At 41.4% G+C, this 24505-nt stretch overlaps 1 protein-coding gene and 2 long non-coding RNA genes across 3 annotated transcripts in view; all 3 read right to left on the bottom strand.

The window, feature by feature from the left end:
* The window catches only part of LOC143110092 (uncharacterized), a 1313-nt gene extending 1112 nt beyond the window's left edge, over positions 1-201 (bottom strand). Inside the window, exon 1 of the long non-coding RNA XR_012984059.1 lies at positions 33-201. This is a non-coding gene — a long non-coding RNA (uncharacterized LOC143110092). The remainder of the gene's footprint in view (positions 1-32) is intronic.
* A 20452-nt stretch (positions 202-20653) lies between these two features.
* Positions 20654-22541, bottom strand: LOC143110148 (uncharacterized). The gene is made up of 3 exons (XR_012984081.1): positions 22472-22541; positions 22069-22174; positions 20654-21891 (listed from the first exon to the last, which is right to left on the bottom strand). It is a non-coding gene; the product is annotated as an uncharacterized LOC143110148 (long non-coding RNA).
* Positions 22542-22724: 183 nt separating this feature from the next.
* LOC143109213 (uncharacterized) lies at positions 22725-24027 on the bottom strand. Its single transcript, XM_076271869.1, has 5 exons — positions 23964-24027; positions 23623-23820; positions 23419-23505; positions 23062-23321; positions 22725-22862 (listed from the first exon to the last, which is right to left on the bottom strand). Exons 2-5 carry the CDS (start codon positions 23792-23794, stop codon positions 22725-22727), a joined length of 657 nt encoding a protein of 218 aa, XP_076127984.1. The 5' UTR covers positions 23795-23820; positions 23964-24027.
* Positions 24028-24505: the final 478 nt, after the last annotated feature.

Consider the following 24505-nt stretch of genomic DNA (forward strand, 5'->3'; position numbering starts at 1 on the left):
GGAATTTTAACATATTTTATTGAAACACTCACACATATCACTGACATGTTCCTCCAAAGCACCTTCTGTCTTGGTTCAAGTCGCAAACAAGGTCTTTTTGATAGGGTGCAGTGGCGAACTTGTTCTAAACTTAATGGCTTCGCCACCATAGCTTAATATATTTTCACTAAACTAACACGCGGCGGAACAAATATTTCTGGCAGGCGGACCGGAAGACTAGAGCAAAAGAGAGAACTTGTGTACCGAAGATGTACTTTCATTGGCTAACCGCCTAGCGTTAACCTCTCGACGCACCGCCGCGCCGCCTTCCCGAGATGCATAGCGGACGCGTTAACTACACCTTGCGCTCTCCATAGGAAACCAATGGGCTATGTGCGGCGCGGTGGGCTTAGCCGCGAATGCGTACCCAATGCGTCATGTGAAAAGCCTGTGTGGGTTGCATTGTCCCTCTCGCACGATACAGGTGTTGAAAACGGCAACTCCTCTAAGCTGGCATTAGATGGGCATGTCACATATTATTGACTTTTTTGGTTAGGCCTACCAAGCGCACATTTATATTTGAATTAAGATTATGGATCATTTAAAATAAAAGCAAATTGCCCGCACTGTTACTGAAAGCGTCCGATATGTCGCTCTTAGAAAGGCCAAATCCGAATGCGTCCTGTGAAACGCATATGTGGGTTTTATTGAATAAAGCCATGAGCGTCTCTCTCGCACGATAATGTGTTGAAAACGGCCAATCAAATCCTCTATGCAGGCAATAGATGGCATGGGCATGTCACATATTATTGTGTTTTTTGGCTAAGCCTAACAAGCACACTTTCATGTTTAAATTAAGGTTACTGGATAATTTGAAACAAGACCAAATTGTCCGCGCTTTTACTGAAAGCGTCAGATATGTCGCCCTTGGATTGAAGGCCAAATCCGAAAGCGTCCTGTGAAACGTGGGTTGCATTGGAGAAAGCCATCTCTCTCTCGCACAGTAAAGGTGTTGGAAACGGCCAATATACTCCTCTATGCGGGCAATAGATGGCACGGGCATGTCACCTGTTATTGTGTTTTTTTGTTAGACCTACCAAGCACACGTCCATGTTTAAATTAAGGTTAGGCTACTGGATAATTTAAAACAAAACCAAATTGTCCGCACTGTTGCTGAAAGCGTTTAATATGTCGCCCTTGTATTGCAATTTGGCCAAATCCAAATGCGTCCTGTGAAACGCCCGTGGGTTGCATTGAAGAAAGCCATGAGCGTCTCTCTCGCACGATAAGGGTTTTGAAAATGACCAATCAAATCCTCTATGCAGGCAATAGATGGCATGGGCATGTCACATATTATTGTGTTTTTTGGCCAAGCATAACAAGCACACATTCATGTTTAAATTAAGGTTACTGGATCATTTGAAACAAAAGCAAATCGTCCGCGCATTTACTGAAAGCGTAAGATATGTCGCCCTTGGATTGAAGGCCAAATCCGAAAGCGTCCTGTGAAACGTGGGTTGCATTGGAGAAAGCCATCTCTCTCTCGCACGGTAAAGGTATTGAAAACGGCCAATATACTCCTCTATGCGGGCAATAGATGGCACGGGCATTTCACCTGTTATTGTGTTTTTTTTTGTTAGACCTACCAAGCACACGTCCAGGTTTAAAATAAGGTTAGGCTAATGGATAATTTAAAACAAAACCAAATTGTCCGCACTGTTGCTGAAAGCGTCGGATATGTCGCCCTTGTATTGCAATTTGGCCAAATCCGAATGCTTCCTGTGAAACGCCCGTGGGTTGCATTGGAGAAAGCCATGAGCCCAGAGCGTCTAATAACATCGCTGGTGGTTTTACGCTGAAGTTGGTTGAAAGCCATGAGCGTGCACCTACACGCAAAAGGGTGCTATATGCGTGGACAGAAAACGGAAAACAGAAAAGGACGTGACAAAACGGCCTTATATGACGCCCTGAGATGAGAACGGGTTGGATATGCCGATATTGTCCAACTCTCAAATTTCGATTCCGATATCAGCCGATACCGATGTCGATATGTGGGTTATTTTTCCTCAAAACTAATTTAGGTAACATCACATATCTCCTGTTGTGGAATTAACACAACATGCTTAATGTTATTGTGATGCCCCACTGGATGCATTCTTGAATGCAACAAGGCTTTCCTAATGTTAACATTGTCTGTGCAAAATAAGAAAAATACTTCAACTTAATTTAGGGAAAAAGTGCCATGTTTATTTTTTATTTTTTAATTGTCTCAAACAACAGTTTGGATTACACTCTCCCTGAGATAATCTTGACAATGCCCACAACAAATAGGGCAAATTTGACTTCTTCACTAATGATAAAACATTGTACCTGACCAACTATGTGCAACATAGCAGAATGTAAAGCCAACTAAAATAACAGGCATAGTGTATGACAGGCTACCCTTTTTCTGTGTTAAATGAGCCTGCATTTGTAGGATGCTTCATGAACTGTTTCTTTAACTAAAACTCAATCACCTTAATAGAATGAATGCACAAATATGAGTCAATTACAATGTGGCAAGCAATTATACTGCACAATTTTGAAAACATTTGTTTGAGCTACAAAAAATACTTCAGGCTTGAGGTGAAGTACATAAGTACTTGAGGTGAAGTACCATTTTAGGGGCAAGACCACTTTATGGTGGGGGGCACAAAGGCCACATGTCAGGGCACCAAGGCCAAAGTTAACTATACAGTAGTAGGCTATAAAAATGATCAAAGTTGTATTCACTGCAGTAGACCTGCAAACATAAAACATGACATATTACATATAACTGTAAATCATCTGATCATCTAATATTTTCAGATATCTAGGCTATATTTAACATTTATTTTATATTTGGCCTGTTATGAAATCATGTATTGAACAATTTAAGCACAGCTCAGCTTTAAGAAACTCAAATAGCCTAGATGCATGCTTAGCATTTTGTGATCATTAAGGCTACTTTCACAAACTCTTACAGTCAGCTGTCCTCTGATTTACCGATATCTAGGCAACATTTGTAATATTTGTTTTGTATTTGGCCCGTTATGAAATAATGTGGAACAATTTAAACACAGTGTAAAACTTAAAATCCCAAATTTGGAGACATCCATGTATGTTGAAATTTACTGCAAATTCAAAACGGGATTAGTCTGGAACGGCTAACTGTACAGGGGACTGATTTACACCTTTCTGTTCGGTAAGGTCTGCTGTTTAATCTGATATATGGTTTGTCATATGTTAAACGAAGGGTTCTGAAGTATTCCACCGAGATGAATGGGTAGGGAGATGGACGCAAAACCTTCAGAATGTATGATTGAATGATATTATTTACTTTTCTCGCGAACTGTTCACCCCAGCAATTAGCGGCTAACATCGTTTAAAAGCTGAGAAAAAGCTCTTTCATGTGATACTTGTGATGTCTGTGTGATGAGTAGGCTACTTCGCGAGTAGTTCAACTGAGAAGAATGGGTTAATTTGGACGCACTTTCTTGCGCTGTCACTTTCTCCACTGCGTAATTTGGCCATAGGCTAAATATATATATATCGCTATTAGTAGGACGCAAAGCAGAATATTTAAAAAAGGGGGCACCAAGGCCACCATGGCCTGTAAACCTCTGGTTTTCAAAGGGGCGTCACGGCCAACTCAAGGGCTACTACGGCCATGGCCAATTCCAAACCACAGACATAATGTTGAAACAGAGCGAGCAAGTTTGTTACTGCAGCCATCCACGCTTGTTTGTATGCTTCAAGACGCAGCTTGATGAGGTCATCATCTGTGCGCCGGTAAACGCTTCAGGAGCACATAGGCACTATTTGGGTGTAACGCAAGCATTATTTTATCGGTTTTAAGGCAAAAAAAATCCGATAACGATATTAACAGATATTACATTTTTATGCTAATATCGGGCCGATAATATCGGTGGGCCGATATTATCGGACATCTCTACTAGAGAATGTTAAATATGTTCAATATCCCTAACGGAATGCATGTCTTCGCCAAAAGTGACAAAAGACGATGTTATATTAGTAATCCAAATGAACGTCAAACTTTGAAATATAGTCTGAAATGAGACGTTATTATCATTGAGACAACAGGGGTATACAAAAAAATCCGATTGTAGCTTACAGCAGCCGACTATTTAGGTTAAGTTTATAACGTTGTGGACGGCCACCAAGCGTCTTCTGCCCCATGGCTGCGCGCGCATCTAGTTTTGTTGGTAAACGGGAAACCCGTGTATTGCTCCTACGAATAATACATTTAAATGTTAAAACAGCTTGCCATGCATGCACACACAATGGTGAGCTCTGCTTTCAAGTTTACCCAGTGTAGGCGGTTTGCCATAATGTAGCCTATGTTAAAACCGCTTGCCATAAAACTGCCAGGTCATGGACAACGGCATTTGCAAGCAAGCTAATCTAACAGGGACTCTAATTTCCAGTTAATTCAGTGTGTTCCCAAATGCTTCAAGAAATGTCATGTCTTAACCCATAACACGCAGTAGTTTTGAACATGTTAGGCTACATGTCGGTGTTGAAGTGTTTAGATTCCCAGCGCTAGCCTAGTAGGCATTTTAACAGCAACTATGGCTATGCGCTAACACCAGTCAGCTGAGTTTAATTAGCGATAACGTATGGAGATGGTTTTGTAGCCTCTTTGACAGCTCAGTGACATCAGGTATGTAACCTATATTTATTTTTTTTGCCAGCTAACTTTTAACATGATCTTCTTATTCATTGTGATGCTATATGGGCCTCATGCACATGAAAGATTAATATCATGCCATTATGTTGTTTAACACACCGTGAAAAAGTTTTCACCTTAGGCCTACAACTTTGCTGATAACATTTCAAATAAATGTCAGTTAGCGCATTAGCAAGGATATTGTGTAATGTATAGGCTAGCCTACTGTTGATGTTGTTTCATAGCCTTTTGCTTGTGTGTAGTTAGGCCCACTGCTAGATTTTGACAGGAGCTCTCGATATCGCTTTAAAGTAAGCTACTTGGGCTCACGCAAGCTGTCAAACACTGTCCACTTGCCTATGTGGTGCACCCTTCTGGTTTATACATCCAGTGTTTATCATATGTTAGCTAACTATATCTGGATGTGTTGCTATCAGAGCAAGACGTTAGAGATGGTGCATGACATGCAGTGATGGCTCGTATAATAATAAAAATAAAAAAAACGCTATTTAAGCACCGAAATCCACGTTGTTATTCGATGCAGTTACTACCGTTTGTGTCAGCACCGGTGCCATATTAGAACCGTGTTTCGGTGCCCAACCCTAGTCAACGACAAGACAGTTATATGCAGTTACTTTCACTATTGACTGACAATGGGTTACCAACGAAAACATAGGCTGGAAAAAACAACACTTACCCTAATGTTGCTCAAATGACTAAATAAAACAACATTTATCCTGCAGAGGAGTTGCTTATATCTCGTGACAGTGCGTCTTCAGCTGTGCTCCATACGTGTCTCTCGCCTCTCCCCTAATCACTTTTAACCGTCATTACCAATTTGCAAATGATGGTGAATAACTACTCATCATGAGATGTACAGTATTTCGTAATATCTTTATTTATGACCGCCGCTAGCGAAGCGGTCATATAATGATTGTCAAAGTTTATTTTTTTCATCTACTTCCTGAATTTTTGGTCAACGATACCCGGGACACCGAAACACCGGTGCACATGAAATTTGGTGGGTATGTAGCCCCACTAGACTTTTTACGGAAACATTTCATTTCGTCCCCGGGGGCCACTCCCACCACCACCTCCCCCCCCCCCCCCCCCCACCCCGTGCTGGGCCATTTGGACATGTCAGTTATTTGCACCACTGGTTAGATGTAAAACAGCATTTCGTTTCAGACTACTGTTACTTAATTTGTGCATTGACAATAAAGTATCACATGAACTAAAGATGACTAAAATCTTATGTAGAAGAAGAAACATTCACAAAAAATCCATCCATCCAAAAATGACCTTTGTTTTTGATAGCTGTTGAAAACGGCATGGAACTGACAGAGATGTTTTTGTTTATTAATAAATAAAAAATATAACATTATGCTGATACCTTTTGCTTTTCCCAAATACAATGTTGCCTACAGGTGTAAGTGACCTTTCATCAATCCAGTTGCAATAGATGAACTGTGATGAACTGTCCTACTTGTGATTGTTTAGAGATGTTAAAGTTTTTATAACAATGCTACAACTTCTTTGGCTATTCTACAATCTATTCACCTTTTCAGCGCCAGTAGGCTACTTTCTGTGCAGCCGCACAAACACACACACAGGCATGCCAAACAAGCATACACAAAAGTTTCAAGAGTGGGGGACGGAGTAAAAGATGGAGACAAATTGATTAGTGTGATCTATTTTCACGGAACGGATGTACAGGACTGAGCGGCGGTCATATTTTGTACCGCTATGTGGTACATCTAGTTCTAATTATGTTTCCCATTGTAATCGTGCGATTTGTAATGCTTTGCATGGACGTGCGCTGGTGTGCGTTCATGAATGATAGAAGGATGGTGCGTGCACCTGCCAATATGACTGTTGACATGTGCTCTTAAAATAGCATATGAACAACTCACCATTGACTTCTGACAAGGTTTAGGTGGTGTATGATAGCGATTTTTAGACAACACGCCAGGCCCCTCCCTAGGTTGTTAATTGCCACACGCCTGGGTGCAATGTTTAAAAAATAAACATGCAAAATACCGAATTAAACTTTGCGCGGATGGAAAACAAACTTTACGCCATGCGCTGGTGCCCAAAATACAGCCAATGATTTCAGAGGCTTTTAAAGGAGTGATAGGTACAATTGTGGTATGTGTTGTTTTGTGATCAAGACCCATCCGGCTGCACTCTGCCTATGGCTCTGTTCCTTTTTATCTGCTCGCTGCAGTTCACTGGGGGGGGGGGGGTTGTTTTTTATGTCAGAAAGTAGCCTATTGAACCAGATAAAAACAAAGAAAGAATTTTTAAATATAGTCAAATCTGCCTTTTTCTTATTCATATGCACAGTTAAAAAGTGTTTCCTATAGGCATAGGGCTACTCATCCTCCAATAGAAACAATGACATAAACAAAAGCAAACAATAATAGCAAATAACCAGATTTCTTAACTAGATGTACCGCATAGCGGTACAAAATATGACCGCCGCTCAGTCCTGTACATCCGTTCCGCGAAAAGAAATCACACTTCAATTTGTCTCCATATTTTACTCCATCCCCCACTCTTGAAACTTTTGTGTATGCTTGTTTGGCATGCCTGAGTGTGTGTGTGCGGCTGCACAGAGAGTAGCCTACTGGTGCTGAAAAGGTGAATAGATTGTAGAATAGCCAAAGAAGATGTAGCATTGTTATAAAACCTTTAAAATCTCTAAACAATCACAAGAAGGGCAGTTCATCACAGTTCATCCATTGCAACTGGATTGATGAAAGGTCACTTACACCTGTAGGCTACATTGTATTTGGGAAAAGAAAAAGGTATCAGCATAATGTTATTTATTTATTTATTTATAAACAAAAACATCTCTGTCAGTTCCATGCCGTTTTCAACAGCTATCAAAAACAAAGGTCATTTTTGGATGGATGGATTTTTTGTGAATGTTTCTCCTTTTACATAAGATTTTAGTCATCTTTAGTCCATGTGATACTTTATTGTCAATGCACAAATTAAGTAACAGTAGTCTGAAACGTTATTGTTAATGCACAAATTAAGTAACAGTAGTCTGAAACGAAATGCTGTTTTACATCTAACCAGTGGTGCAAATAACTGACATGTCCATATGGGCCTTGATGAAATGCGTCGCTAGACTGTTCATACACATTTTAACGGGCCAAAGTTGAAGAGCTGTTGTCCGTTATTGTTCGTGCAAATATAGGCTGATTCATGTTCCCTTGCATTGTGTAACTGAGGTCCATGGCTAGTCTGGCTTTCACCAGACCAAGCTCAATCTTTTAAGAAATCAAAAAATAAATAGTGGGCAGATCAGGCTGGGTTCACCCAGCCTAGTCCATAGGCACCCGATATTGTTTAATTTTCAGATTGAGATATCCACGCTCTGGCTATTCTAAATGCATCAGGGAGTTATGACAAAACTGTAACAAACTAGATCCTAATAGAAAGCTGTTAGCTTCCCTAAGCTACAGGTAGGCTTATAAGGTAGGCGGCCTACAACATAAATTGTCAATAGGCTATGCTGGCGACACAAATAAAATCTCCTTTGGAAACCAATGGCTCACGCCTTACAGTATCAAGCGGACTTAAACTGCCATATCGTGGCGAAAAGTTGTAATAAAATTCACGCAGCTCCATGAGTCAAGGGAAAGCGCGAATGAAGTAGCCACTTCTAAATGGGACCCACTACACAGTAGCTTAAGGTGTGTTGCTAAAGCAGCCATAATGAAATGAAGGTGTCATTGTTTGGATACTTCACACACACATGCTTTTTAATTTCACAGACTACAACTACCAAGCTGGAATCAAAGCACATCGATTCCCCTCTCACACCCTGCACGCACTTAAAACAAAATAGGCGTCTCAGTCTCACGCATGTATAGGCAAAACTGTATCAGACTGGTGTAACGTTGGTAAATCTTCCATTGCACAGAATCATTTTTGTAGCACGTGCAATAAATGACAGTCGAAAGATACAATTACAGTGCTGCTATCAATTTGCTTGGTATAACCGCATTTATAGTTTTCTACAAATGCAATCAATCAAATTGGCCTCCATCACTCAACCAACGCTAAGGGTAACATTACCTAGGTCCTTATTGATATTATAAGATTAACGGACCTGCAGTAAAAACCAAGCATGTCCGATAAACATCCTCAGATTTATTTCGGCTTCAAGAAGAAATGGGAATTACATTTCATGTGAACATCGTCCTATCCTTATTAGACGTTCTCTGCGGTAAACTAAAGCGTCCATTGTTTTTCCAACCTACTTTTAACTTCCAACAAAATTACGTCTCACTGCAACGATACGAAATCTAGTGGACAAACGACTACTTATCGCCAATACTGGAAATGCAGCCATGATGATGAATATTTATTTTCATTAATCCTTAATTTATTTAATCCTACTGAATTTGTAATTATGTATCGGCCGTTCTAATACCGATAGTATGTGGGTGCCTGTGTGTGTGTGCATGTGTATATTTGTGCACCGCCATCTACAGGCCAATGAGTGTACAGTCACTAAATGTACACATAACCTATTTTTTTAGACCCCCCCATGGACGAAACTTGGCATACCCCCAGAGAATGCCAGGTCAATCAGACACATAAAATTTGGTGCAGTTCTGAACATCTTAACTGAAGATAGGGGCGATTAAAGCAGAATAATATTGCATTTTCATTTTTTACCGAGGGGGTGCAAATCACAAATGAGTGATTATGGGCCAGGTTGATGTGGGCCCTTGAGACCAACATACCATAAAAGATTCTTCATCCTCAGTGCCACGGTTCAGGTAGTTATTTAGGAAAAACTGCTTTTTTTGCGGTTCGGGGGGCCCAGCACGGGGGGGAGTGGCCCCTGGGGACGAAACGAAAATTTTCCGTAAAAGTCTAGTGGGGCTACGTACCCACCAAATTTCATGTGCCCCGGTGGTTCGGTGTCCCGGGTATCGTTGACCAAAAATTCAGGAAGTAGATGACGAAAAAAAAAAAAAAAAAAAACTTTGCTAGAGCCGGTCATAATAAATGCTTTTTTAATAAAACAGAACTAGGCAATTAGGCTACTGTACCCCGGAATACAAAAATAAACTTCAGAAAGACAGAAAGTTTGTTGTACTGAATCTACCGAATCAGTAGATTTACCTGTTGTCAGTTGAGTTCGTTCAATTCATTTATTGTTGGCTAGTAGCCTAGGCAAATATAAAACGGAGATGTAACGTGGCTACCGGCGGGAGTTTGAACTTGCATGTTTCGTGCATTTTAGGGCAAAAAATACCATGCGATTGATGTGTTCTCCATTTTAGGAACGTAATCAATTGCGGACGTGCACAGACAGCTCAGACACAGAGCACATATAGGCCTAGGTTAGGCTACTTTCACTTTCTAGAGTGCGCATTCATTACGTAAAAGATGCTCATACCAACGACAACGATCAAACATTATCAAATGTATCATGACGTGTTGTCACAAAGACTTACTCCAATTAGAAAATCGAAACCAAAATCATGTAGGCTAAGCAAGGCCGTAGTCATGATGTCAACATTGGGGGGGACCAAATCTGTGGTGGGGTCTGAGAGACCCCCAAATAGAATTTCAATATATTTCCTACAGTACTATGCAAAAAATATTATTAACAGTCAATTAGGGTATTCCAAACTTTTGACAGACATAGGCATGGCATGGATGGATGGATTATGGACCCCTGGGCACAGATGTCCCCCCCCCTTCCAGATAGACGGGTCCTGAGGCATTCTCCCACGGAAGATTTTTTATTTTTAAAAAAATGACCCTTTAAATGATGACTTCTGGTGAGTTTTGTGAAAAGAGAAGGGTGGAGAATAGGGTTGCCAACCGTTCCGTAAAATACGGAATCGTCCCGTATTTGCAAGGAAAAAGATGTGTTCCGTATTGAACTGATACGGAACGCATTTTGTTCCGTATTATTTGAGAATCAACTCGTGCAAATCCATGACAGATCAGTATTATAAGTTAGACTATGAACGAAAAATACACGATTTGTATGAAATAAAGGGAAACTTTGCTGCTGTCATTTATCCCTCTCAGTTTGTCTGTCATCACTATCCCAACAGAAAATGCACTTTTCGTTTGAGCCACTGCGAGTCACGTATATTACGCTGATAACGTAGCGTGAGATGGCATGTCTTGTCATGAGTTTTACAGTGCATCTGTGCAAGATAAACAAATAGGCTAGACTACTTGCTGCAGAGACAGAAAAAAGCCAGAAATAAAATAAGGCTTCACCAAATTCAGAGCTTCTGGAGCTGCTTGTGATGTTCAATATATTTTTTCTATGACAGCATATCCGCCAGTTCAGTTTTCAGAGTTATTTGGTTTGAGTATAATAGGCTACAAACAGTTATTTCTTTATCAAGTGTTTTTGCATCGAAATGATTCTTGTTTTGCACCAGATAGAAAATGAGTAGGCTAGTGGCTATAATGTAGGCAAGATTTAAAAAAAATATATATTGTGAGAATGTGCGTTCATTTGACCAAATTGTGCACTCATTTTACTCAATTATGATCTCATTTTACTAGATTGTGCATAGAATGTAGTATATTATGTGCGCATTTTAGTAAATAATGGCTCACAACTTTGTAAAATGATGCACTATTTAGTACAATAATACATACATAATTTCAATACCCCCCCCACACACACACACACTAACTGAAGTGGATGCCGGTGTACTGAAGTGTATTATCGAAACCCCCCCCCCCCCCGTTCCTTATTTATATATCAGAAAGTTGGCAACCCTAGTGGAGAAGGCCCAGTAAGCCCATTCAGTAATCCATCCCTGGACCTGTATTATGACTCCATTTGTCTTCAAAATGTATACTTTAAAATAAATTACAAACTAGAGTATCTTTGTTAAACTCTATATTACACAGAATGTGGTTCTTTGACTTATTACTTACACTTTTTTAACTAAGGCTTAGACTCATAGGTTTGGACCTATAGCCTAATATAATTTTGTCTTTTAATTTAGATTTTATTATGCTGGCGGCTAATCACACAATTTTAAAGGGACACCAGGCAAGCCTGATGCTTTTTCTCTACGAAACTCCCCCTCGCTCGGTCTGAAGCTCTTTTCCTTTTCTTTGCGTCTTCCATCAAGGGTTTTCGCTGCTTCTTCGCCGACTCTGCCATTATACACATGTTTGCAACAATCTCTAGCGTTTCGTTAGCCTGCCTCTGTGCTGTAAACTGATCCTGCTTCGGTCGGCGGGTAGAATACACCGAACTTGCAAGTGGGATATTCTTCCTACAGGTAGTAGGGGCGGGTGAGAGAGCCTTCATTCGCCCCGTAATGAGTCATTTAACCATATACCGACTTACGAAGATGATTAATTAACACGAAAAAGTTGCTTGGTGTCCCTTTAACGTAGTTTGAAAGGGACAGGATTCAGGAATAGGCTACTAAGACAGGCCCCTCTTCTGTCTGACTCACCTCATGTTACCCCCTGCATTGACTGGCTTCTGACAGAAATGATGTAGAAACACTAGGCCTACTACAGCCTTTAATTGATGAATGGAGGTGCAAATTCATTTCTTTGGCGATTCACATTAAATGGCGTTTGTAACAAACGGAAGTTCGGGAGGAGCATGACGGAATTTGCCACGCCTCCTTCAATCAGACAGGTTACTTATTCGCAGTCTGCCTCTATCTGCCGAAGTTGCAGCATCGGCGTCACTCCGCTTGCAAGGAGAGCTACTCCGCGGACCATATCTTTAATTAGAGCAGAGTTGGATGTAGGATCGATTGCCCTCGTTTCGCAAGGAAAGCAGACCTACGTCGCCTTCTCCAACAATCAGTTTATCTTTCCTCTCCTACTATAGCCGATCAACCGAGCACCAGCGCCGCAGCGCGGAGCTCCGTTTCTCCGGCGTCTCCCCCTCTGTTCATGCAACATGTTTTTCAACTCCGCAAGTTATGGCAGTCCGCGTGCAGCCCTCTACCTTGTCTTCCGCTACTGCGGCCTCTTTCTCTATTCCTAAACAGCTTTCCCCCTGCTCACCCAACTCGCAAGTTATGGCAGCCCGCGTGCAGCCCTCTACCTTGTCTTCCGCTACTGCGGCCTCTTTCTCTATTCCTAAACAGCTTTCCCCCTGCTCACTCAACGCAGCAAGTTATGGCAGCCCGCGTGCAGCCCTCTACCTTGCCTTCCGCTACTACGGCCTTTTTTTCCAGCTAATCAACCCTCCCCACTTTTCTCTTTGCCTACCTAGGGTGCTGCGCAACCTCCTCCCCCTTCCCCCGTAGCGACCGCGTCGCTACTTTTTCCCCTTTCCCCATCATCTCCCGCCGGCGCGAACCGCGTTCGAGCCCGCGTTTTTCCCCAGCCAGGGACCGCGTCCCTGGTTCTCCCTCACCCCTCTTTCCCTGGATTGGTGCCACCACCCTATAGGCTACCGTATCGGCATCTCATCTGAGACCATGTCTACATTAAATAGTAATACAATTTAATCTATGTGGTCATCACAAATAAGGGCGCATCGCTTTAACTCAATGCCGGCGTTGGCCGTAAGACAGCTGATACACAGGAGCTGTTGCTCTGTCGCTTATTGCCAAGAGGGCAAGGAAGGAATTTTTCTCCTTTAAATGTCGGAGTTTTTTCGCCTTCCTCTGTGTTCATTGAGTGTCAGCATAGCCTATTAAAGCCCTTCCCTATCTGACCAAGGGAGCACCTGCACCTGCGTGTAGCTCTGCCCTGTTCCTCGGAATCCTCACTATAATGTGTTGCTGCTCATCACTTCTCTTGCCGTTATTGCTACCACAGTTAGCTACAGCAGCCTATTTTAATTGCTTAGGCCTTACTAGCCTACTAAACATTGGGGTGCATTAGATGTTGAACTTCACACCGCGCGTGTTTGGGCTGTCATTTTCAACATCTACTCTCTCCTGCAGCCCTATACAATTTGGCTAATTAGTTTTTCCATCGCATGGAAAGATCCCCCCTCCAGACTACGGACGATCCGTTACTCGCTTTCAAACGCAGCTCAACGCTGTTCTAACGCAAATCGGAATCCCAGCAGGCCGTTACATATTTTATGGTGCAGCCACCAACGCGGCAAATAACGGCCTGTCCGATCAAGCGCTCAAAACTCTCGCCTGTGGTCCTCCGACGCCTATCACTCTTATCAGATCAAGTCTCTCTGATCTGAGGGAATTAGCGCACCTCGCGCTCTCGCATCGAATTTGTTCGCGTGGTCCTGGCTATAGGGTCCCTCATCTTTAATGCATTTTTTGGGGTGTATTGTGGAATCCTGCACGACTCCTGCCTGCGCAGTTGACTCCTGCACGATCCCGCAAATCACTTCAGGACCCTGGCCAGAGACTTCGCCAAACATGCTTTTCTATTATGCTATTATATCTGTTTGCAAATTACGGATGTGAACTAGTGAAATGGCGTTTGTAACAAACGGAAGTTCGGGAGGAGCATGACGGAATTTGCCACGCCTCCTTCAATCAGACAGGTTATTTATTCGCAGTCTGCCGAAGTTGCAGCATCGGCGTCACTCCGCTTGCAACCCACCACCTCCCCTTACGCCTCCCGTCTTCCATAGTTCAAGAATAAGGGGGTGTATTGCGGAATCCTGCACGACTCCTGCACGATCCCGCAAATCACTTCAGGACCCTGGCCAGAGACTTCGCCAAACATGCTTTTCTATTATGCTATTATATCTGTTTGCAAATTACGGATGTGAACTAGTGAACTGTAGGTTATCACCGCCAGTGCATTGTAAAAGTTTTTTCCAACTTGTGTGCCGTCACCACTTTTAATTCCTACGTTTTGCCTGCATGGATGCGCGACTACTGACGACTGAGTGCGCATCTAAATAATATGCAAGATGCAACAACCATTTCTAAGAGGCCTATAAACGGCAATTTCTGACATTACTACTAGCATATGAATGCATTATTTATGTTGAAAGACATGTGAAAGAAATTAATGACTCAGGCTTGCACAAATTCATCATTTAAAATAAAATGTTTCACTTTCGCTATCATTGCGAGAATAGGCTACAATATGGAAAATGTTTCAAAGTTCCCTTTGAGTCTGATCGGCTTCAAAAATGTATGGGATTTCTTTAGCCTGTGCTACACCTTTCCAACAAGTTCTGTGAAAATTTTACAGGTAGCTGCGATATTGTTGACAGCCCTACCTCACCGCAGTAGGGTGCAGTAAATGGTATAAATAGCTTTTGATAGCGCACGTCACTAACAAAAAACGGAAAACCACCAGGACAAACCACTCAGGGGTGTAGGCTACTTTGGAACCATCACTAGGTCGCTATTTTTTGCATTATTTAAGTTTGATTACATTTCAGATGGTGGTGCGTGTTGGTTTGTAGGCCTAGTATAACTCTTTTTTTCTGTCTTTATTTTTCTTTTGTATGGGACCGGGGAACATAGGACCCTTTTCTACAAAAAGGGTCCTATGTTCCCCTCCTTGTATCTGACCATGGAAATTGCATGGGATATGCTTGCGAGTGCACATTTCGTGCACAAACGGTAGCAAAGTGTATTTTTCTATCAATGTTGCTTGCCATAGCACACCAGGTAGACCTACACATACGCGCACGGTGCAATATTGACACAAGCCAGAAGGGCGATTTTCCTAACTTCCACGTTGAGTATAGCGGAGTAAAAGAATGGATGAAGAACATTTTTTATAACATAGGCCTACAATGGTTTTACTTGTGTAGTGCTTCTTTACTGAATATAACGAGTTCAAAGTTAACATTCTAGGTAACTTCGCATTGTCCGCTTCAGCACTAAATTGAGGACGGCAACACACACGAGCTGCACCTCTCACAGAAGAAACGCGCTACAACTACATGCCTTTTTAAGTTGATATTTAATTGGTTTGTTTTGTTCATTTTTCCGTTCGCTGGCACGCTGCAGGGGGGACTGCGCGTTGCTCCGAAGCCCCTTTGGTCTGACTCGTCAATAATCCAAAAATGTCCCTTTGGGTCTACAGCCCAGTATAGTTTGATATCTCTTTGTTCCGTTAAAATTAATCCCATTATTCCGACAGCTCAAACAAAGGCTATTTTAGATCACCTCCAGGGCTCCAGAGTGCGACCAATTTGGTTCAAAAGTGCGACTAAAAAAAATTGGAGGTCGCACTGGTGCGATCAGCTATTCAAGAGAGGAAAACGTGTCCGCATTGAAACTCTACCTTTGGTTCAATAACAGACACATATTTGGCCAATATCGTGGTTTAAACAAATCACAGATAGTGAAGGGCGGGACCTCCCCTCTGATTGGCCGTGGCCCAGTGCTTGTGTGTAAATTTGAAAATGCGTACGTGCTGCAGAGAGAGAGAGGTCAGTGACCCGTCAGATAAACAGTGTGGATGTAGTTGTTGATGTGCATTAAAGTGTGGTCACATAGGCCGAGATAAATGTCCCCTCTCCCCACTGCCTTTCGGCGGCTGGCAGCAGCAAACCGATCAGACGAGCCCGAGATGATGATCAAGTTTATTGTTGCCTACGATAGGCCTAGTAAAACTTCCCTTCACCAAGTTCAGTCCGAAATAATTATTCATCAGAAAAATAGTTTGAACGTAAACCCGACGTACAGGAATGCCATTTGCGCCAAATTTATAGGAGTCATTGCAGATTAAAAGACGTCTTAAAATTGCGAACAATGCATACAAGGCCTTCCCGAACGACAGAGATACAGATATCGCCGAAAAGGAGTGCGTCATTGACCGCAGTTACATGCAGGGAGTAACCCGGTTTTCAACAGCAATACTCGTTTTGCGCGCGAGTTGTGTAAACTCATTCTGATGGCATCAATCAATTCAATCCGGTATTTGGCGCAAACCGAATATCTCTGCTACATTTAAAGCCCGAATATTCCCTGCATGTATAACTGGTCATTGTGTACGGTGAATTGAATGGACATATTTAGATCGAGCATTATGGAAGCATATGAGTAGCATAATTCAAATGAGAATGCAATCTGCAATATGCAATTCAAAATGACATTACATTATGCAATTGCCAATTCATTATGCAATTTAATATTGCAATTTGCAATAATATCCATCAAATTGTATTTTAATCTGCAAAGTGACAATGCAATCATAAAAATCAATTTGAATAATTTTGGTTAAAAAATAGAATAAACATGGATTGAATTGCATTCCATTTTGCCATGGTACTTAAGTCTCAAAATTCAAATGGCAATTCATTTTGCATTTCAATTGTCAATATTCAGTTTCATCATTTAACTGTCAATTCGTTTTGCAATTTAATATTTAAAGTGCAATGTAGGATTGCATTTTGAAAACATATTTGGAAAAACTTTGGAAAAACTTTTTCAAAAAAATTTGGAAAATTTTTTGGATTATTTTGGCCAAAACGTGGAAAAACTTTTTCAAAACAATTTGGAAAACATTTTGGATTATTTTGGGCAAAACCTTTTGAAATTGTTTTGAGGCATTTTATTCAAATGGAAAAGAAATAGCGCCCCCTGTGATTGTATTGCACTTTGGCCACGCTCTTTGTGTTGCAAAATTCAAATGGCCATTCAATCTGCCAAACACATTGCAATCTGTCAGTCTCCCCGTCACTCTTCAAGGCGGGAACAACGTCACTTCCGTGTTTACGTCTTACCCAGTTAGCGTTTGCAATGGAAGAGTTTGCAGCGGCACTAAGGTCTCTGGCCGATGATGTAGAACACCACCGTGTCAACGAGTCTGACACAACGGACAGATTACTGACAATGGACGACAGAGTGGGCGATCTAGCCCTACTTGTCCGATTTGATGTCAACCTGGTCCGTTCAAAGTTTTCTGAGGCCTTACAGCTAATGGGCACTAGCCATAGGGTAGGGAGACCTTCTGTGGATATACCACTGGAGGGAATAGAGGGTTACCTCTCCTATGGGCTTAAGGTGAGGGAGATCGCGGAGCTCTTTGGAGTTCACAGGTCGACAATCCATAGAAAAATGAAAGCAAATGGACTCAGGTGAGTTATAGAGACACCGTATATGTGTATAAATGGTTATTACTGTGATTGTAGTATTTTTTAGTACAATTGCGTAATGTCTCGCTATATTAATTTAGATGTAAATGTCGGCTATGTGCTGGCGGAGCATAAGTAGGTGTCAAACCTACTGCAAGGAATATAAAGAGCTGCAAGTCAGCTGTGTGTGCACATGTTTTTTATGTTTTAGGATGTGTGTGTGAGTGTAGAGGGTGGATGTCAGTATCTGGCTGCTACCCTAATGCAACCGGTGTAGTATATAATGCCCTACCTTCAATTGCCTGTGTGTGTGTGTGTGTGCAGCATGGCAGGTCACTGTCTGGCAATACTTGTCAGCTAGTCATAAAATGAAAATGTCAGTGGAGGCATACTGTACGTTTTTTTTGGACTGTGTGGATTAGTGTGACAACAGTAGAAGTAGTGCAACAATGGAACATTAATCAAGAATTCATTATTTTTTAAAGTGTGTCAGCCAGGTACTCCAATATGACAGAAACACAGCTGGATACTCTGGTTTTGGAGATCTACAGGATCCATGGGTGTGGATACCGCATGTTGCGCTTTCATCTCCAGGGAAGAGGTCATCTGGTCCAAAGTGTGTTCACTTGCCTCTTGTCGACAGTATTACCACCCTAACTATTGCACTGTTGTATGCATTTTGTGTGTGTGTGTATTGTTCTTGTTGGTTTAAGCATAGTGTTACGTGTGTCAGGGGTTCCCAAACTTTTCCACGACAAGGCCCCCCAAATACCACTAGGTTCTGGTCAAGGACCCCTGTGATGTGTTATTAAACCCATCGAGAATACTACGGCAAATGTAAAAATACATTAAGCTAATGCTAATAATTATTTTATCCACAAACACTTCGCGATGGAGCATACAGTGTGTAAAAATTGTATTTGGAGCTCTCTGCTATATGAGAGCTATCAAGCTACTATTATTCCCAGTCATTATCATGGAAAATATAATGTTCAGATATGCGACACATTATTATAATGGCATTGTATGACAACCCTCATAGTAATAGGTATATTTAAAAATTTTCAAATGTATTTATTTGTTGCTTTTATTTTCCCTTCCAACTTGCTGAGGCCCCCCTGGCACCCCCTCGCGGCCCCCACTTTGAAAACCACTGACATGTGTGATTTCCTCTGTTTTATGTGAAGTTCACAGAGTACGAGCATCATTAAAGAGAGTGGACCCGGAGGGTACAGAGATGAGAGCACTGGCCAACCGCACTTTACGTCGGCGGCAATATTCAGTTCCTGGGCCCAACTGTATGTGGCACATAGATGGCAATCACAAATTAATACGGTAGGTGAATAAATATCAAATTATTCAGTCGAGTCTTTCACAAGAGTACAATTATAAAATGAGTTCTGTTAACTCATTCAGCCTTTTTATGCCCTGGCGTTAAATACAGCATGATTGTCTTATTTATCTATGTGTACATTGTTATGCTCATATTTTGTTGTCTTTTCTGTTGTCTATCAAGTCGTTTTACCTTGCCTGTCCAGCACTTTAGTCAGCTGTTGTTGCTTTTAAAGTGCTTTATAAATAAACGTGACTTGACTTTAACTTTTAGATGGCGATTTGTTATCCACGGTGGGATAGATGGCTTTAGCCGCCTGGTGGTGTTTCTCTCAGCAGCCACCAATAACCGTGCCACAACAGTCCTGCATGTGTTCCTTGGAGCTGTCCGGCAGTACGGTATGCCATCGCGTGTCAGATTGGACAAGGGGAGAGAGAACATGGAGGTAGCAGCTTTCATGGTGGAAAACCGAGGGGCCAATCGCAATTCCCATATAACTGGGAGGAGCGTACATAACCAACGGTAAGTTTAATAGGCCACTTTATTGTAATACCCACCAATCCAGCAGTGATTGATTTGTTCACCTCCTATTTACTTTGAATAGGCCATTTTCTGATTACTGATGGTAGGAATAACTGGTTTTATGTATTTATTTTCAGAATTGAGCGACTCTGGAGAGACGTGTACACACAAGTGCTCAATCTTTTCCACACTCTTTTCCATGAAATGGAAGCATCATGGATTCTGGCTCCAGACAGTGAAATCCACCTCTTTGCGCTCCACTGGGTTTTCCTGCCGTTGATCCAGAGTCACCTCAGACATTTCCAAGATGCATGGAATCTCCACAGCCTGAGGACTGAAAACAGCCAGTCACCTTACCAGCTGTGGCTAAGGTACATAGATGCTGTTGCCGATCCCCCAGAGGTAAGTTCAGGCTACAAAACCTTGGATTTTATCCACCTCTCTCTGAAATAGGGTTTCTACACACCACAGAATGGATTTTTAAGTGCTGCACTGCAGTATCTTCATGATTAAAAAAAAAATACACTCAACAGTCTTGAATCACTTTAAATGACCAACTCTGAAGGAACAACTTTAATGATGGTCACAGAATTGTACAACAGCCTCTACCAGAGCCATAAAAATATGTGATAATAAGTGATGGTGCCAGCATCACTGTACATTTCAGTATAGATCCAGTAGCTATTGCTCTGACACATACTGTCTGGTGTAATTTCCTAAGGTTGACGATCTCTATGGCGCAAGCATGGATGGTCCGGACCTTGAAGACCTGGCAGGAGTTGACATCCCGGAAGTCCAGTTACCGCGTGACCTGACTGCTGAGGAGCTCAGTAGATTGCCTCAGCGAAATGTTCCCCTCACTGGGGCGATTGCTGTTTACAGCTCAGTTGTGGAACAGTTACAAGAAATATTTTAATAGGTGACTAGACAGAAAAAGTAATAAATTACTTTATATTTGGAATTTCTCAGCACTGAATCCATATTGACTACAATGGCTGTGTGTGTCAGAGAGAAATCTAAGAATGATTGAAAATATGGTGATTACCAACACATAGTTTAATGTTTTATTAAACTTATTTCATGAAATCACTATGTTCGAATGTTTCAGGCAATGTGCCTCAAAATGTATTACTTTAACACTTGAAACTGGGAACTAGGAATAGTCCAAAACCTTTAAAAAAAGACTTAAAACAAACTACACCCTTCCAAAGCCAAATTCTGTGCTGCTGACAGCTGCTGATAAGTTTTGGCAGAATTCAGCATAGGACCTACATCAAATGTATTACTTTAACACTTGAAACTGGGAACTAGGAATAGTCCAAAACCTTTAAAAAAAGACTTAAAACAAACTACACCCTTCCAAAGCCAAATTCTGTGCTGCTGACAGCTGCTGATAAGTTTTGGCAGAATTCAGCATAGGACCTACATCAAATGTATTACTTTAACACTTGAAACTGGGAACTAGGAATAGTCCAAAACCTTTAAAAAAAGACTTAAAACAAACTACACCCTTCCAAAGCCAAATTCTGTGCTGCTGACAGCTGCTGATAAGTTTTGGCAGAATTCAGCATAGGACCTACATCAAATGTATTACTTTAACACTTGAAACTGGGAACTAGGAATAGTCCAAAACCTTTAAAAAAAGACTTAAAACAAACTACACCCTTCCAAAGCCAAATTCTGTGCTGCTGACAGCTGCTGATAAGTTTTGGCAGAATTCAGCATAGGACCTACATCAAATGTATTACTTTAACACTTGAAACTGGGAACTAGGAATAGTCCAAAACCTTTAAAAAAAGACTTAAAACAAACTACACCCTTCCAAAGCCAAATTCTGTGCTGCTGACAGCTGCTGATAAGTTTTGGCAGAATTCAGCATAGGACCTACATCAAATGTATTACTTTAACACTTGAAACTGGGAACTAGGAATAGTCCAAAACCTTTAAAAAAAGACTTAAAACAAACTACACCCTTCCAAAGCCAAATTCTGTGCTGCTGACAGCTGCTGATAAGTTTTGGCAGAATTCAGCATAGGACCTACATCAAATGTATTACTTTAACACTTGAAACTGGGAACTAGGAATAGTCCAAAACCTTTAAAAAAAGACTTAAAACAAACTACACCCTTCCAAAGCCAAATTCTGTGCTGCTGACAGCTGCTGATAAGTTTTGGCAGAATTCAGCATAGGACCTACATCCTGCAGGAATTTTCAATGTTGTAAAACATGTGGATGCCACAGGAAACGTCAGGTCCTTGTCTATTGAGACATACAACTGATCTGGCAGCACTGTCCACCCTGTCCAGAACTCCACAAGGTCTCGGAGTTGAGAGGAAGAAGCTAAGAAAAAGAAAAAAACAACAACGGCTGATGAGCAATATCACGTCTTGTGACCAATGCCACCTGTAATTTTTCCACCAGACATCAATCTTCAAACACATTTATTTGCTTAGATTCACATTGGATTAGACTTTACAACTTAATAGAATGTATATGCTGCAGGTATACATTTCTTACCTGAGGATATGTATTGTCGCAAGTAAGCTGCGGCACTGCAGTAGTCATCAATATCACCTTCATCATCACTATCTGGTTCAGGCCAAATGACTCTCTGAGTGATCATCTAAAAATCAAAATTATAAAGCAATGTCGTTTACAAAATAGGTATTCTATATGTTTTAAGGATCCAGATCAGAGGAACTATGGCTTGACTAGATAATGGTTAAAACATTTGGCAAGTCAGCTCAGGTCAGTCAGCATTAAGACTAATATCGAATATGAATATTAATATCAGTGAGGTAAACAATTTATGGAAACATTTCTAACAATTTTCAAAGTATTCCTCCACTTAAATTCCAATGGTATTTTCCACCCTAGAGGTTAGTCTACTTTAACAATGACTGTTGGCATGACAGACTACCTGTGGTTCCATCTCTGCCTCTGCAGTCCTTGGGAACAGGACAGCTGCCAGCTCGGGGCGTTCTTTTAACATTTTTAGAAGCCCTGTGTCTTTAAGCCCTTTCCTAAACTGTGCCATTTGCCTGTCACGTCGCACAATTACCTTCAGAAAGGAAATGGCACCAAAAATAATATTTATGCATATTACAGTAAATGATTTAACACATTTACCATACATAGAAATAACATCTAATAACATACTATTTGATTAGTCATTATCGTACCCCATGATGGAGGATTTGTGCAGACAACAATCTCCTGTTATCCTCTGTGAATGTTGGCAGGTCCCAGCTGAGGGCCAAGTTGTTCACCTGCTCGATCTGTTCGACTGTCAAAACAGTCTGACTTTCAAGCTATTAGAAAGCAATCATACAACATTAGTCAACAGTTCTCATACAGAGACGCAGATTTATAAAGTCAGCACAAATTCAATATGTAAGGGATAATGTACAGAACGCCGGTCATTATCCTGCTTATTATACGTTGGGAAATCCCATTCAAGTCAATGGAGCGTTCTACTAGCATTGTGAAGAGCCGTATAATGACACTTACAAGGCAGACAGTGTCAGTCACATCCGTGTCTGGGCAGTCTTGAATCTGCAGGATGGCATCTTCCCCTGGATCCTTATTTGCCAGCAGAGGGAAGAGAAACTGGCCCATTCCGGTCAACAGTGGACCTTCATTTAGGAATGAGTGACCAATGATCCTGCCAGCCACTCGGAACAGATCACCATTTAGCAGAACCAGGGAAGAGGATGGGACCAGGTGGTCCATTTGTCCAATAAAGAGTAGGGTTTTGCCGCCAATGTTGTCTATTGATAAACCAAGAACTTTGCCATTAGCACCTACATTCACATACAGTATATTCAGTACATTTTCAACATTAAATGCAACTTTACATTGACTTACCGAGGTCTAAATGTAGTCCAGTCTGGATTTTTTTAAGGCAGAGGGAAAAGAAATACTTCTTAACTCCATCCCCTATTGCACAGTCTCCTGTTGAATAAAACCCAATGTGAGGATTTATTGGCAATATACTATACTATGTACATAACCAGCAACACATAACCAACACAGAGACGTAGGGATGCATACTTTCAGTTTTATACATACCCTTCAATCGGACTTCTAACGGACGTGTCCAGTCAACACTTGTCTGCTTGTAGAAGCCGATCATGGCCCTCTCCCTCCCTTCTTCCGTAGTGTTCATATCTAAGGTGAAGACCAGGGTCGGCTTCTGGTCTGCATCCTTCATTAGATTGTTTCGGAACATTTTAGCAGCCATTTTTAAATCTGGTTCCAGCTTCCATTCTAAGTTTTCAAACAAAACAGAAGCATAACTCTTCCATGGCATAGGGAATACATGAGACATATACAGACACACAAACTAAATCATATGCAGTATTGTAAGTGTAGTTTATAGAGGTTAATGAGGATTGAGGATAATGTGGCACCAGAAGTTGATGCCGAGGCAGGAGACGGTGTGGCAAAAGAAGTTGATGCCGAGGCAGGAGACGGTGTGGCCATTGAAGTAGCAAAGATTCTTGTTGGGGGAGATTCTTGTTGTTCCCTGTAAACACAGAGGGCTAGAATAAGCCTAAAGTAGAACATAGAACACATAGAACATCTGAAGTACAGTGGCAGTTCAGTGTGATTCACATAAATAAAAGCAAAGAACATTCCATAAAATGTTGCCTATAAGTTCATTGGCATAAACACAGCTCTGGCTCGAAGCATAAACTCTGTTTCCCACAGGGAGCTGGTACATTTATACTGGTTTGAATTCAATACAATGTTGAGAGAACTGCACTTTCAGTGTTAACTGTGGTGTATCAAACATTCCATAATTAAACTATGGTGGGGGAAAACAGACTATGGTGAGTCGGCATAGTCTAGTCAATGTATACTGTAGGAAACATTGCAATTGCTGCATCAACAGTTCCGCAACAAATACATATATTAAAAATATTTAGTATTTATTTTAGTATCTGTGGTG

Source organism: Alosa pseudoharengus, unplaced genomic scaffold, assembly GCF_046254945.1.
Source record: "Alosa pseudoharengus isolate Yale_2024_CS ecotype anadromous, Long Island Sound unplaced genomic scaffold, YU_APseudo_1.1 YU_APseudo_1.1_scf_7, whole genome shotgun sequence".
Classification (NCBI taxonomy): domain Eukaryota; kingdom Metazoa; phylum Chordata; class Actinopteri; order Clupeiformes; family Clupeidae; genus Alosa; species Alosa pseudoharengus.